This window comes from Tachysurus fulvidraco, chromosome 3 (assembly GCF_022655615.1).
Source record: "Tachysurus fulvidraco isolate hzauxx_2018 chromosome 3, HZAU_PFXX_2.0, whole genome shotgun sequence".
Classification (NCBI taxonomy): Eukaryota; Metazoa; Chordata; class Actinopteri; order Siluriformes; family Bagridae; genus Tachysurus; species Tachysurus fulvidraco.
This window is the reverse complement of record NC_062520.1, coordinates 13899198-13915204: the sequence shown is the minus strand read 5'-3', so window position 1 is coordinate 13915204 and position 16007 is coordinate 13899198. Positions and strand designations below refer to the sequence as shown.

The window sequence follows — 16007 nt, the reverse complement described above, 5'->3', positions numbered from 1 at the left end:
TGGTTTTCAACTCTGCGGCGCATCGGTTACCTTTGCACCGATTGGCTGTACTTGATGTCATTTACAGCAGATCTGACATGGCCATTGGTCATTTTCTTTCCTTCTCGCACCTTATGCCTAGCTTGTTTGACAACTATCCGGAACGCAAGTCTATTTTCTATTGGTCAATCGGGTTATCACTCTTCTGCGTACTTTAACCTGATTGGCTTATTGTGTCAAGCGCGTGACCTTCATAGTGTTACCTGTCTCGCCGTGAGAGGCTGAGGGCTCTTCCTGATGCACCGCGGTGTCCCGCCCCTCTACCCCCGCTCAATCTCGCGTGCCGAGCGATACCAGCCGGCTAGCATGCCGCTCACACATTAGCATCGACTTTAACTATATCTCAGTACAAATACATGCTGTCCGTGTGCGACAAGGAAGCTAAGTTGTAAGTAGTAAAGAGCAGTGTCACGCGTTAAGCCGGAGAGGTGTGTGAGTGGCCTGTGACCGACACACCGCGGTAGAACATGGCGGAGCACCGCGCCACCTCCGACTCTAAGCACAAAGCAAGTCCGAACTCCAGCGGCTCGTTGTCGGGGAACGGACGAGCGAACACTCCGGCCGTGTGCGGTGCTGGAGGCCTGTCCGGTGGGCTAACACAGCCTGCAGGATGGCAGTCTCTCCTCTCATTCACCATCCTGTTTCTGGCCTGGTTAGCGGGCTTCAGTTCTCGGCTCTTCGCCGTGATACGATTTGAGAGCATCATCCATGAGTTTGACCCTTGGTGAGTAAAAGCCTATAGCCTATTGAGCTACATGCATAGCTATCCTAGCTTAAATGCTCATTAAAAAAATGCAAGAAATGCACGTATTTGTGCATTAAACTTCATACAGCGCGCATAGTTTACAACCCGTAGAGCTAGACTGCAGAAATTCGGGTCTCATACAAAGCTAACGTTAAGTGACCGTTGAGCAGTGAGCTAATCAGTGAGCTAATGTCTTTACCACAATGCTAACAGCTATAAACATCTCACAGCTGGAGGTTTATAGGACGTTCACTAATTCGCCCATTTCTCTAATATATAATAATAATCTAGAATCTATTAATTACACCGTCTTCTCATTTCCTTGGAATGATATTAATGTTGCCAGAGAAACCCGGAAATATCCCACAGAAATCGGTAGTAATGGTGTTGATCTCTCACTGTCATCTCATCTGACTTGTTATTCAGCTTTACAAACACCGATCTGTATCTGTTGTTATTATTTAGTTCACACAGTGACAGAAACATATTGAGACGCGTCTGGGTGAATCCCAGAAAGCAAAATTGAAAGCACAGATTGGTTTTCTATTAATAAAATGCACCACTGAAACAAATGAAAGGTCTAAAATGTCTGAATGGTGTTTGTGCATTCAAGCAGCTTTCTATTGAGCCTCTTTAACAGGCAGTAATGACAGGAGTAACAATATTAGGGATGTAGTGGTTAAGTTGTTGGATTACTGACCAGAAGGTCATGGGTTCAAATCCCAGGTTCACCATGCTGCCACTGCTGGGCCCCTGAACAAGGCCCTTAACCCTCAATTGCTCAGTTGTATAAACTGAAATACTTTGTAAGTCACACTTTTTTTTTCTCAAAAAGTCCAAGGAAAAACTGAACGTCTAGGAAGTAGAGCCGGACCTGACTCGGTTCATGTTCTCAAATCCAGCTCAGTGTGATACCCTGTTAATGTTAAGCTTATAAGTTGGAGTTGGATCAAGCTGTTCTCTGCCCCAGGTTTTTTTTTTTTTTTTACTTTGGTCACCAGGTGACCTCATAATATTTATTAATTATGTATTTACTGGCTTGACTTTGAATTTGAGCGTGACAGAGAATTTGCATATCAAATCCTGATGCATGAAGATTTCTCAGAATAGAGTTAAATAGTATCATTTATACATTTATAAGGGAATAAAATCTTTGGTCATGGCACCAGCAATTTGTTTGCAGTATGATTTAAGTTCTATAAAGAATGCTGCTGTACTGTGAAGTTTGGAGAGCTGCTTTCAAGTCTTTATGTGCAAAAGAGACTGAGGGCTGGAAATTATGATTACTGATTTGTATCACTCTCTTTGTCCTATAATACCTGGGATGATTAATAAAGAGACAAAATCTCTCTGTTAGATGGACAATTCAAAGTAAATAATTCCATTTTTTAGGTTCTTGTCTTATTTGGCAGTCAAATGTAGGATGGACACACAAATGTGTGTCCATCTTCCTGAGTCTAAAATTCTCTCTAGTAATGTCTTTGCATAACACGCACAGTTTTCAGAACATTGTCCATTAGGCAAACTGAATTAGAACATTTTTAAATATGTTTATTTTATTCTTTTTCTGGTTAATAATGACTGTACAGCACTATGGCTTATGCTGCAGTACACAGTTAGTAAAACAGTGACTCTGCACATCCACTGGATAAGTCCTTCATCTAAACCACTCTGGCTTATTAAGAATTATCAAGCTGTCCCCATTTTTTTACTCATTTCCTCTCTTCGGGAGGTTATAATCCATTTTCCATGGCTTAGCACTGACAGCTTTTGTTTGCTCTGTGTTCTTTTTATATATTTATTTTTTTAATACCAGATTGCACACATGCATGGAGTATATTTCCTACATGCTTTGGCTAATGATCTCAAGCAATCACTCTTCATTTTACCTGACCTCTGGTAAATGACTGACACGCTGCTGTTTCTGATTAGTGGTGAGTCTGTATCTGTAGGGAACGTCAGTGATGTGTAACTTGCCTTTCACAGAAACTGACTTTGTTCAATTTCCAGAGGAAGTAATTGATTTATTAGGGTTGTAGACTAAACACATTTTAGGGCCGCGTGGTAATCATTAGCTTGTACGTTCCCAGAATTAACTTGTGTTTTAGCAGTCACTCATAATAGGAGGGAGGGGAGCATTTATGAAGCAAAAGAATCTTATTTTTCTGATGTATAAGGTCAAATAGGTTGAGTGCAGATGTTCTGTGTACACAGAGAAAACATCTCTTGTGTTTGAAGAATAATATAACGTAATGTATAGCCAACATTTTCTACACTTTAAAGGGATAAATCCACATTAAGGTGATCCTGCACTCATGGGCTAGACTTCTAGCAATGTGCTTGATTTGGGGGAAACCCGTGTTCACCCACTTAACTGATGAGTTTTAAGTCCTGACATCTCACACGTTAGCGTTTGACCCAGTGTCAGTGGAGTTCTCTTTCCTGCAGTATTGTATGTTTGCTGAACAGATAACCCTGACTGTGAAGGAAGTGAAGTAGTGAGCACTGTTGTAGAGTATAGAGGAGAGAATAGATACTAGACCAAAGCTAGCATTTACATGCTTTTAATGGGCCTTTGTGCTAGCAGTGCTTGGAAAGAATAGCTGATTTACATTCACATTTACATGTGAAGCTGATTACACTGCTCTACATCCCCATCCATTGCCCATACGATACAAAGCTGTATATTAAGACCAGTAGTATAACAGGCTCTTCTTCATTACAATGCCCAACTCTTAAAATACTCAGCATTCTTCTAAACGTTAACAAATTAACATTACTGAGACCAAGTAAATTAATACTGATGCAATCTTTAATGTAGTATTAAAGAGTTTTTAATTACAATACATGTTTGTACATTTGGAAAGCAATACACGCTTTTCCTCACAGCTATGCATTTCCGCAGTGCCAAGAAGATTCTATGTTACAGCTCAGGCTTTTGCTATTTAGCGAAATTAGAAATGTTTAAACGACACGCTAAGGTTAAGCCATTAAAGCATAAGGTGTTTCCCAGACGATGGCAAGAGACATCAAAGATGGCAAACACACGCAATGTGACGACGTTAGGTTTAGTAGAATACAGTGAGTTTTCAAAACATTGAAGAATAAATAGCGCAACATGGGCGACTTTGTATGATGTCTTGTCCGCAAGAGTGTCGTAGTCAAGCTTGATATTTTTTGAGAGTACCTAGTAGTCCTGCCTCTATTTTGAACACACAAAATCTTTCGCTACTCGCACGGTAATATGCCATTGTGTAATAGAAATAGTGGAAGTATATGAGAAAGGGGAGACGGTAATTCCTTCCCTCCCATACAGAGAGCATAGCCATATCATGGGCATTATGATCTCTTGGCTATAGAGTGGATTATTTTCAGTAGTGCCACTTGGGAGCCTTTGCTATTTGTCTTCTGTTACATGCTAACAAGGTGTGACGTCCACGCCACACACAGCTGCTCACAGGAGCAGCAGAAATAGCAAATTAGCACCAGTTGTTAAGTACAATCCCAATATTTCAATATAAATATTTAATAGGATTCAATCAGCATTTCAATGTGAAATGAACTTTTAGATGTTCTTGTTTTGAGAAAAGTGTACAGATCATCTAATCCCACTGTAGCACTCATCCAAACTGTTAATTGTGACTAATAATAATAGGTGTAATGTCACATAGATGCTTCTAATATTGTTTTTGTTAGAATCGTGTGTCCCTGCATTGAGATGTGTTTTTGTGATCGATTGCAGTGCACCATATGTTGTAGAATCTATAGCCATGGCTTGTTGTAGTACTGGGTTCAGTAATATTCTTGTTCTTCTCTGTGTCTGTATTGTGATTTGTACCAGGGCAGTGCAAGTCACTAAACGGTTAAAGCTCTGGGTTACTGATCAGTAGGAGTAGTTCAAGCTCCAGCATCACTAAGCTGCCACTGCTGGGCTCTTGAACAAGGCTCTTAACCTTCTCTGCTCCTGGGACACTGCAAATCTGCACTACAGATCCACCATTTTTTTTATTTAGGATTATTTATTATATATTTGTTATTCAGGATTTGAACCATCTGGAGTACTACCCCATTAGTGTAGTGAAATGGACGGAGATTAAAGATTTTTTCCCCCATTGATTGGAGACTGGGGTTTGGTCTGTTAGTCAGAGCGATCTTCAAAGCCAGCTCAGTATTTTGTACAGAGAACACTTCTGTTATATCTGAAAGGTAGGACTCTTTGTAGGACTCTGAAACTGGCCCATAATCTGTTAGTTTCATAAATATGTGCATAAGGAGGTTTCGACTGCTGTGTAAAACCATCTTGTTATGCAAAGACTATTCGAAACCAAGTGCTAGGTTTATTATGCTACTTTCACACCTGCAGTGATTTAACCACTTCAAGTCCCCTGTCACTGTACTATAAAGGCTCCAGTAGGTGTTCTAACTACTGGTTATCATAATTTTTATCAGAGTGGCACATTCCCTTTGGTGGTCGTTCCACATTTGCATATAGTTCAGCTTTTCTTAACCTCGACATGCCCACTGGGCACGCCCACTGGACACACCCACTGGACATGCCCACCCACATCTGGTGGCAAATGGTTGTTGTCATTCGTGTTGCCAGAGTCCTTAAGCACTCACTGGACATAAATGGTCACATTGTTATGGCATTAGAGATCATCATTTTATCTCTTTGTCCAACTAGTTAAAATCTTTTTATTGCTATGATGGTGATTAATAGAAAAACTAAAATGTATATGTTCTTGCTGCTGTCGTTCTCTTCACAGGCAGTTGACATTATGCTTTGCTTCTCCTTTGCATGAATTTGAATGAAACTCAAATTTGTCCTGCCTTCTTCACATTGTTAATGACCGCTTTGAATTGCCAGCCTTCACTGAAAATGCATGACTTTGTTATATTACTTAGCTTCTGTCATGAAAGTCTGCTCAGGTTTGATGTCCAGAACATTTTGAGGTCATGTTTTGATACCAAGTTTTGAGGCAGTGTCTTGAGTAAAGCTCTTAACCCTCTGACACTGACCCTCTGCTTCTGACCACATCGTCCTAACAAGTAAAGCAAAGAATGTTACTGTGCTCTAATCTGTGACCCAAAGCCAGCTTCATTCTAAGGTTATATGCTCCTGTTTACATTCGTACTTAAAGTTTTTTCTTTTTGTGAGCTACTTCAGTACTCAAGGTTTTTTCCTCTGTGAAACATACATTGGTTAACGTCAAGAAAAGAGATGCATCCTCTCTCTCTCTCTCTCTCTCTCTCTCTCTCTCCCTCTGACAGAGAGTGAGTATGGGGGTGTGTGTGTGTGTGTGTCTGACAGAGAGTGAGTATGGGGATGTGTGTGAGACAGAGAGTGAGTATGGGGATGTGTGTGAGACAGAGAGTGAGTATGGGGATGTGTGTGAGACAGAGAGTAAGTATGGGGGTGTGTGTGTGAGACAGAGAGTGAGTATGGGGATGTGTGTGAGACAGAGAGTGAGTATGGGGGTGTGTGTGTGAGACAGAGAGTGAGTATGTGTGTGTAGATGGTGTTGGTTGTACCTTACTGAAATACCTTGCCCATATTCTCAGCAAGGGGTTTCATTGCAAGCACAAACGAGAAAATTGGATCGAGGTCTAGAGCAGTTACAGAGCAACAGGTGCACATTTTTTTTTTAGTTCAGTTATTTGACTGTTTCTTTATTTTCATGTTCTGTTTGCACTTCCTGTTCTGCTATTTTGCTCATCATCCCTGTAGTTTTTCTTTTTCTCTCTCCCTCTGTAGCTCGCGTTCACCCTTTTTCATTCTCTTAAATCTTCAGTCGTCCATCAGATGAAAGCTGTGCTTGAAGTCCAACATTTTTTATTTAGTTTTATTTTTGATATTATTTCTTATTTAGGATTTGAACCATCTGTAGTACTACCCCATTAAAATGTGTTGCTCTGCTTCTCATGTCTCCTGGAGAGGAGCTTTGTTGTATGAGCTGTGCTGCCGAACTTGGAGCGCCTCTTATTTTCAAACCGTAGCTTAAAATGACTACTCTCTTCTTCTTTTTGTCTGAATGGCAAGATTGATGTATTATTTCTAGACCTTTTTACCTCAGGTTGTTTCCTTCTTTGAAGATGTCAATTAAATGTTAAACTGTCATAAAACCGAAGCTTGGGAGATGGGGATGACATTTGGAATAGCGATCCTCCTACTCCTAATCCACCTCAAACTCACTTGTATGTCAAACTCAGTGTAACCTTAGACAAAACCTTCATAATGGATTACTTTAAAGGTGTTTTTTTTGTTTCTTTGTTTGTTTGTTTTTTAGGAAATAAGACCTCATTTACACTGGAAGCTGTTTTTAACATCTTGTAGCTTAATTAAGGTTGGGGCTAGATCATAATGATGAAGCTTGTTTTAAATATTATGTGTTTTGGCGTGTGTGTGTTCTATTTAAGAGCATTATGAAAGTGTCTCCTGAGTATCACAGGCTTTTCTCACAGTTAGTTCTATGGCTATTAGCCTGTTATTGGATTAGTGCTGTAAAGGGCTTTAATATTGGGTAGATTGTGTTGGTGCTTGGTGAAATGGACAGAGATTAAAGATTTTTTCCCCCATTGATTGGAGACTGGGGTTTGGTCTGTTAGTCAGAGCGATCTTCAAAGCCAGCTCAGTATTTTGTACAGAGAACACTTCTGTTATATCTGAAATTGTAGGACTCTGAAACTGGCCCATAATCTGTTAGTTTCATAAATGTGTGCATAAGGAGGTTTCGACTGCTGTGTAAAACCATCTTGTTATGCAAAGACTATTTGAAACCAAGTGCTAGGTTTATTATGCTACTTTCACACCTGCAGTGATTTAACCACTTCAAGTCCCCTGTCACTGTACTATAAAGGCTCCAGTAGGTGTTCTTACTACTGGTTGTCATAACTTTTATCAGAGTGGCACATTCCCTTTGGTGGTCGTTCCACATTTGCATAAAGTTAAGCTTTTCTTAACCTTGTCACACCCATTGGACACCCCCACTGGATACGCCCATCCACATCTGATGGCCAATGGTTGTCACTTTGAGGTCATCGTTTATGGTCAGAATTAGAACAGTGTTTGCTTTGATCAGTATTTATAACTAAACTTTGCTGTGATGGATGTAATGATTGTATGGTGTGGTCGATCCTTTAACTCACAGCCTTTATGTATTTCTGTTTAAAAGCGACGCTGTCATCCGTAGCACTGTTTTATTTTTAATTTTTCTGAAATATAAAATTGTGTTCTGATCGCTTGTTTGTGGTAAATCGTTTTAGAATACGTAACCTGTGGCATAATCTCTAGCTCTTTTAAAAAAATAGCTGTAACTATACAACCGAAGCCTGAGACACCAGATGTGTGAAAGTCTAGGCTGAGCTGCAGATTCTGACATATTTGTTGTATGTGAAGCAGAGAGAAACAGGTGGAACAGAGAGCTACCTGCTGGTTGCAAGGATTTTTAATCAATATACATGTTTGTTAATCAAATCAGAGTGACAGGCTGCACAGATTGAAACCTAGGCTTGTACGTTTGCTGTTAAAGTTCAAATTCCGTTCTTTAATAAAAACAAAAAAACAAGTTGTACTGTGGAACTCAGTTTTGCAGCTCTGTATGCTGGAGTGTTTTTTACACTGAACACATTGCCTGCAGTCTGAGTGCGATTATTCCCAATTCAGTGCTGGGCTGGATTCAGATTCACTTTTTTTTTTTTTTCTTTCTTTTTTTTTTAAATTAATCAAGCCCCAGTGCATTTGTGTTCATCTTGCATCATCAAAAAAAGGATAAAAACACGACTCCTAACATGTATATTTTATTATTTTGTTGCTATTATGGCATGTAAGGCATCTCACTCCTTCTGTGTCCCACCACGTTCCCCTGCTACACAGTCATCATGGTACACAGGTTGTGGAACTTATGATGTTATCGGCTGAAACAGAAATGCATGTTACTTCACTTCCTGAGCAAGTGCAGGGCAGATCATGAGTTGTGTTAGGGCTGGGCGGTATGGCTGAAAACTGTATCACGATATCAGTGTTTCATATCGGTCTAATGATAATTACTGATATTTTTTATGACCCATTTAAAATAAGGACCAGGAGAAAAATATATTACATTTAAACATTTTTATTTTAAACTTAACCTTCCTCTGATCATAATCCCCTCAGTTAAGACAGAAATGTCAACAACCATGGAAAACTCAAATAATTAAAATGGAAACATAAGTCTAAAGTCACAATGAACACTTAACAATTATCTCTTAACATCTATGGTAATAAAATAATAATATCCAAAATACTGCCATACTGGTGATCTGACTTTTCCTCTTTTATTTACAATTTCCTCGCTCGCTGTGGCGCTCGTTTTCTGCTTATCCATCGCCGGTTACTGAAGAGGAATCCATCAGACCAGCATGAGACAACGATATGGCACAACCGAACTTGATACTGTTACATGATTGGCTGTTAACGTGTCACTCCCTATGTTGTTGGTTACCAGAGAGTGAGTGCCTTTGTTAATGCAAACAAACTTGCTTTGCAACCTCTGTGTTCTTCCAACGAAGAATAAAAAATATCGAACACATTTTTTTATTGATATCGATCATGTGTCTATCGCGATACATATCGTTATCGTTTTATCGCCCAGCCTTAAGTTATGTTCATGTTCACAAGAATCACGGACATTCCAAGTGCAAATAAACTCGCATCACCTCCTACAGGTGGACGGTTCAGTGTTTCCTGGTCCACACTATCGCTTTCATGTTACTAATTTTCATGTTGAACGCTGCTGTTTTTCACAAGACTCTGCCAGTTTGAAAGCCACTAATTCAACTGCAGGAACCTCAAAAAAGTTAGAAAGCATGTGAGTATCACAGCCTGGACTCACAGTTGGTTATATAGCCATCAGCTTGTTATTGGATTGTGTTGGTGAAATGTGCTGGTGGAAAGTCTTTGGTCCTTATATATTTTTCCTAAATAAATAATTGACCACTCTGCAGCTATAAATGAATCAAACTGCTTTAATTATGCATGATAACATTTATGTTTGCAGTGAAGCATTTGTTTTTATTTTATTTATTTTTTTTTTAAATGTGTTTTTGGTAATATGGGCCTTGTGATGCTGAAAGTCAGATCTAAAACTTAAGCTCTTCAGCACCATTTAATGAAAGTTTGTTCAAAATAGCTTAAGTGAAATTTGTGGAGTCTTTTAGCATGCACGCTGCCTCATTTAGATAAGCCCTGTTTAAACTGTTTGACACATTATAATTCACGGGTGTTTGTTTTGTTTTTTTTTGTTTTTTTTTTGTTGTTGAAGAAATTGAGTGTGTTAATTACGGTGTATTTACTTGGTATCTGTCCTCTCCATTCAAAGCACATTTTCTTCCTTTTGCCAGCGAAGACGGTGTAACCGCTTTCTTCATATTGATGTGCTCTTGCCAAAGGACAGGCTCTTTTGTACTCCTCTGGAAATCTGTTCTGATTGTTTCTCAAAGCTAATCACTTATTTTATGGTGGCTTTTTAGGAAATTAACGCCAAGGACACAAGGCTTAACAGCGCTTGATTGCTTTTCTCCCTTCAGGGCAAAAGATTAAAGGTGTTGGATAAAACACCGTAATCAGTGTTAGTTTGAAAGGCTGAGTTTCCTTTGTTCAAGGCAAGTAAGTTATGAATTAGGTTTGAAAAATGTATAATGAAGGCCTGAATACACTGAGATTTGACACACTTCTGTTCGCACAATAAAAGGTGTTATTAGAATGAATAAGATGCAAAGTTATGCAACAGGAACACAAACGAGATATTTACAGTGGTGCGAAAAAAACATACTCGCATAAGATCTATATGAATATCTGGTGTCAGGAATAATGACTTAATGCAACATCAATTGTCCTTCATACTTTGACCAATTTCTGCTCTTATTGTTCACAGCATTCATACCTTTAGACAATCCAAACACAACACTTCACACTCCAACAACATGTGCTCATTTTGTGCACTGTCAAAAGAAGTAATTGCTTTAGAGGATTAAAACAGTTGGTTGTAATGTACTTCAGTTTTTCACTACCTTGTGTCACTACCAGGATTATGAACTCCCTCTGGTGCACGTGTGCACACTAGACACTTGGCATCTAAGAAACCAGTGCCATGTCTGCAGCCAGGGAACACAACAAATCAAATATGTCCACTATGCAAATAGCATTACCGCATTTTATTGGCCAGCTAGCTCGGGGAAAAAGTAAGTTGCTCTCGGTAATCTCTCTCTCTTCGAGTATTATCTCTTTCTCATCTTGACACGATCTAGTTCCTGTTAAAGTGCTGAGGACTGTATGTCTTTGCATTTTCTGAGTTAGCTATGCTTCAAGCTACAATATGATCTTTCTCTAACAGAGATGGTCAGCGTCTTGTTTAAAATAAAGTAGTAGTCATAATCGAATTGACATTTTGCTTCTAGAAAAAAAATTAAAGGAAACGGACCAAGGTCTCGAGAGTGATGATTTATTAGAGTGAGTTCTGCTTCATTCAGTTGAGACTTGGACTGGATTCAGTTCTTGACTTTCTTCATTTTCTGCATTTCTGCCATTTTAATAATGGCTGATCTTTTTTCCCCCCTCTTGCTTTGTATTTGAGACTGCAGGATTGGTTAAATCTGAGCTCTTGGTTAAAGTGTTTAGGCTTATAAAGGCCAATGAATTCACACATCTCATTTGTGTTTGAGTTTAATCTGGGTGGTTTCAGACCTGTGCTTTGTTCAGAAACAGAGCTTAAATGGTTAGTGTTGCATTTTCTGCAACATTGGCTCTGTTTAATTTCACACAGGAGCATTTCACATTTGGTCCGTAATGTCTTCATGCCAGTCACTCACTGAGTAAACCGTCCTCTCTTTTGTCCGAGGACGCCTGTTTATGTTCCAGAGTTCATCTCATAGCTGTAATCAATCAAGATGCACAGTCAGCAGCTCAGATTATTTTGGCTTTGTTTTTATCTGTACTTTTTTTTTTTTTAAAATAATTTGTTTGAGCAGGAGTCAAGGTTTCATGGGGATTGTTGTTTTAATTCGCCTGTTTTGCTGAAGAGCCATTCTGTCATTTTTAAACTGAAGAGGCGTGCTTTGTTTTTGAATTGCCATGATGTGCTCTCTCACAGCATTCTGTGTCACCAAAGATCTGTTAGACACGTTAACCGACGATTCACCTGGTGCACACCGTCAGCTAACCAAACACAGTTCTCACCATGCAATGCTATACAGGCTGGTTCATGGAGTTGCTTTCTCACCATAAACTAACAGCTCCAGGGTTCATTTCTGGTTATTTTGTTGTTTATCGACTACAGTTGCAGTGTTCATATATGTTTAAATGGACCAAACCAAGGGAGAAAATGGAGCAGGCACTGAAATGTCCAGAAGGAATTTGGAATGCTAAAGCAGGATAAACCGCTTGCTAATGCAGGAAAAGCAGTGTCTGGATTGCTAGTTTTCACCTTTAATCGCCAGGTAGGTTTTGTGGGCTGGTAATCTAGTTCTAGGGAGGGGTTTTCTTTGCATAACATCTTTTGCATACCTTGCTTCATGTTGGACCAACAGTCTTAGATACATAGTCCTTCATTGATCAAGTGGAGTTTGTTTTATATGCGCACACACACACACTAGTGTGAATGGATGTGGAAGCATTGACGACTATGCAAAAATAAATACTGCAGCACAAAACTCTATCAACCTGTCAGTTCATCGCAAACATACTGAGACTATCCATATACACAGGTTTGTGTGAGGGAAGAAAATGACAGCTCACGGCCGATATTTTAGATCACGACTTGCTGATTTTTTGTGGAAGAGTCCACGAGATCTTTCTTTTGCTTCCTTTCTAGAATAGTTAATTAGGTTCACAGGAAACTAAAACAAGTGACACTCAGCTACAAAGTGTAAAGGCTGAGAATGTATAATTTGTGCACTTCTGCTAAACTACCTGTGGGTCTCAGGCTTTGCATTTCACCTCTGTTTCACCGGGCTTGTCATACTTGCGTCTCAGATATGCAAAGGCAGTAGGAAGGTATCTTTTTAAATTTGCCCCAAAGTTACTTTTAGGTGGATAATTGACCAGGTAATTGAATTTTCTGTATGTCTGATAACATAGTCAGTATTACCTGTATGTATTACCTGAGTATTACCTGAATGACTTCCATTACCTCAGATCTTACTCAAAAGCAGTATGTTTCTTTTTCCATGGCCTGCAATACAGTGGTTCTGTAAAAGAGGTTAGAGCAGCCTTTTGTGCCAGAGGTCCATCTTTAATTTAGGACACAACTCTGCCTCCATCCTTTCTGCGCTCTGCATTAGTGAAATAGGTGAATTGGCCCCTTTCAGGGCCTAGAGTATATCCATCCAGTGTGAAATTGAGTTTTTTATTTAGTTATTTTATTTTATTTTTTTAAGTGAGCAGAGTTAAGAGATGGGAGAAGCACTGAATGGATCGTCTGGCCAAGAGGTTAAAGAAGAAAATTCCAGCATGCCACTTCTATTAACAGAGGATTGCAAGTAAAGTGTCAGAACAAGAACGAAGCAGCCATGTTTGTCAAGAAGCCTGTATTCTGTGTGTGTGTTTATCATAAACAGTCCTCCTGCTACTCCCACTTGCATGCCTCTTAAAGGCAGTGGGCTGTCGGATCACCACCCGAACACTGCCATTTTCTCCTGTGAAAGGGTTGTATTATCTGATGGCTGGTCATTAATCTGATGGCTGGCTGTAAAGGAAAAAAAAAACGTTCCCCATTCATTCAGTTACCATGACAACAGCAAAACCACCATTTCATCATAGTGCGTTTATCTGATTTTTGTTTTTAGCAAAACCAGTTAGACCAAAGTGTGTAACTTCTCCACCTCAGCTCTACTGCACGTGTCTGCCTTATCCGTACTCTATTAAGATGAGATGTACAGCATTAAAGAGTTAATATAATATATCGTGTGTATATCTCTGTTGTATACTGCTGTCCCTTCATGCTGTGAAAGTGACTTCATGAGCGGTTGGATGCAGAAATAGACTGATTAAACTGTAAGATTGAGAGATGAATTTTATAGATCGGTCATGATAAATAAAACACTTTACTACTTCAGTAAGAAAGCTTTCATAAGACTTCTGATGTACAGTATTGTGTGATGGATCAGTGTGGGATAAGCAGTGCAGAAACTGGAGGGAAAGATTTGATCGTGTCATTTTATTTCTGTTTTTATAAATTGAGGGTGTGCCTTAGTGATGTTATTACATGTAAAGGTGTTTTAACACCCTACTCACACACATTCATGGCTCACTGTGTTACTGAAGATGATGGATTATCTTCAGGGGGGGGGATCAGTGATGACATTTGAAATAAAAAAAAAAGCCAAAAAGGGAACTTGTACTGATTTAATAGCATTTGAGGAGACAATCTCATTTAAGCATCTCAGTCATTTCCTCTTTTATGTATATCGTTTCAAATCACATAAATTGGCCGACGCACTTAGCTTAAAGCTGAGTTGTTTTCATTTAATGCCGTTTTATTTATCCACTGCACCACTGATATACCAGCCCTTGTCAGATGTCTCAATGGAGGCTTAAATGCAGACACCTCATTAGTGACTACACATTAGGCCTACACAATATTGACAAACAACGTGATCTGTAATAAAGGTGCTGAATATGTGGAGGACGGAGAGTTTTTTTTAATGCGTCAATCGCGGTATCTAAAAATGAACTTATGAATTATTTCTGTTTTTATGGGTCTTTTATTATTTATGTCAAAAATGCCAGTGTTTGTTTCTTTGTTCTTAATTCAAATGACCAAATTGCTATTTGCAATGTGCAAAATAAATCAAGAGGTCATCCTCCGTGTATGGTATTTAAAAAAAAAAAAAAACAACTCTGGCAGCTTTCAGGTAGGCTGAATCCCAGACTACGTCTTATTTGCTGCGTGTAGCTCAGATTAGCTAGGACAGGGTGTCCCAGTCTTACTCAGAAAGGCCCAGTGTGGGTGCAGGTTTTCATAACAGCCAAGCAGAAGCCACACTTCATAGTATTTTTAAAGCAGCTTCAGCTAATGAAGCAAGTGGAATCAGGTGATGCTTGATTGGGCTGAGAGCCTGCACCCACACCAAGATAAGACGTGGATATTACATGTAAAATATTCTGCACACCATTGAAGATTCAGCCACAGGGAAAATGCTATGGAAGAACAGGGCTAAATATAGAGCCACGTTTATACTCGTCAGCTTGCTATTGGTGAACAAAAGTTCACAATCGGTACCACGGTTCACTAGGAGCAGGAAAAACATTAAAAAGCCACATTTCACTTAAAACAATAAAATCAACTGAATAGAAGAATGCTGCTTACTTCCATGTTCTAAATCACTGATAATGTTTAATTTGACATTAAGCTTCAATTAAACTCCTGTATGCCTTCTCTGTTCATTATTCACGCGTTTGTCATTTAATATAAGAATATTTTCTAATAGAGAATGTTAGAAGTTTTATCATGCTACATAAATAAAATGAGCTCAGATTGCAATGCTAATGTGCTCTGCTCACTTTATATAGGAAACTATAAGATTAATCAAGAAGCTCTTTAACCTTCTCCAGAGCAGAGAAAGCAGCTCTAGGATGCTCAGTACAAATCTGATTCCACTCCAGGTTTCTGTAATGCAGTTAGGGAGAAGTTCAACTTCTTGCTAGTCAAGATGGCTAGAAATTAGCTGACTTGTGGAGGTGGGCCCAAGGTCAAAAAAACTGGCACTCGTGTATAATCTGTCCAATTAACACATTGAAAAGGGCTTTTTCCTTGATTTAATCAATGTGGAATGATGTGAAGCCTTTTTATCTATCTATCTCTATCTATCTATCTATCTATCTATCTATCTATCTATCTATCTATCTATCTATCTATCTATCTATCTATCTAATCTTTATTGGTATGTGCAGTTGGATGGATTTTGAACTTAAGTTAGTTTTAATTGCATTTTAATTAGTTTTATAGGCATTAAGGGTGTTCCTGCACAGCCATGACTGAGCACTTTGTTTATTTGATTTTGCTGGTAATCCTGTTTACTCATCTATTTCTATCTGAAAGCTGAAAGAAATAATCCAGCAGGTCAGCTAATGTAAGCTTAGAGCTTTGCCCACATGTTTGAAGGTTAGAGGCCAACCACTGGGATCATGTGCTGTCATTCCCGATCTCTACAATATGTTTCATTGTTATTCTATTCAGACCCTTTGCAA

The 16007-nt window shown here is 39.1% G+C and overlaps 1 protein-coding gene across 1 annotated transcript in view; it reads left to right on the top strand.

Moving 5' to 3' along the window:
- The first annotated feature begins 248 nt into the window (after positions 1-248).
- stt3b (STT3 oligosaccharyltransferase complex catalytic subunit B) overlaps positions 249-16007 on the top strand; it is a 31296-nt gene continuing 15537 nt past the window's right edge. Inside the window, exon 1 of the mRNA XM_027150022.2 lies at positions 249-763. Coding sequence (XP_027005823.1) covers positions 507-763 — 257 coding nt within the window. The 5' untranslated portion in view covers positions 249-506. The remainder of the gene's footprint in view (positions 764-16007) is intronic.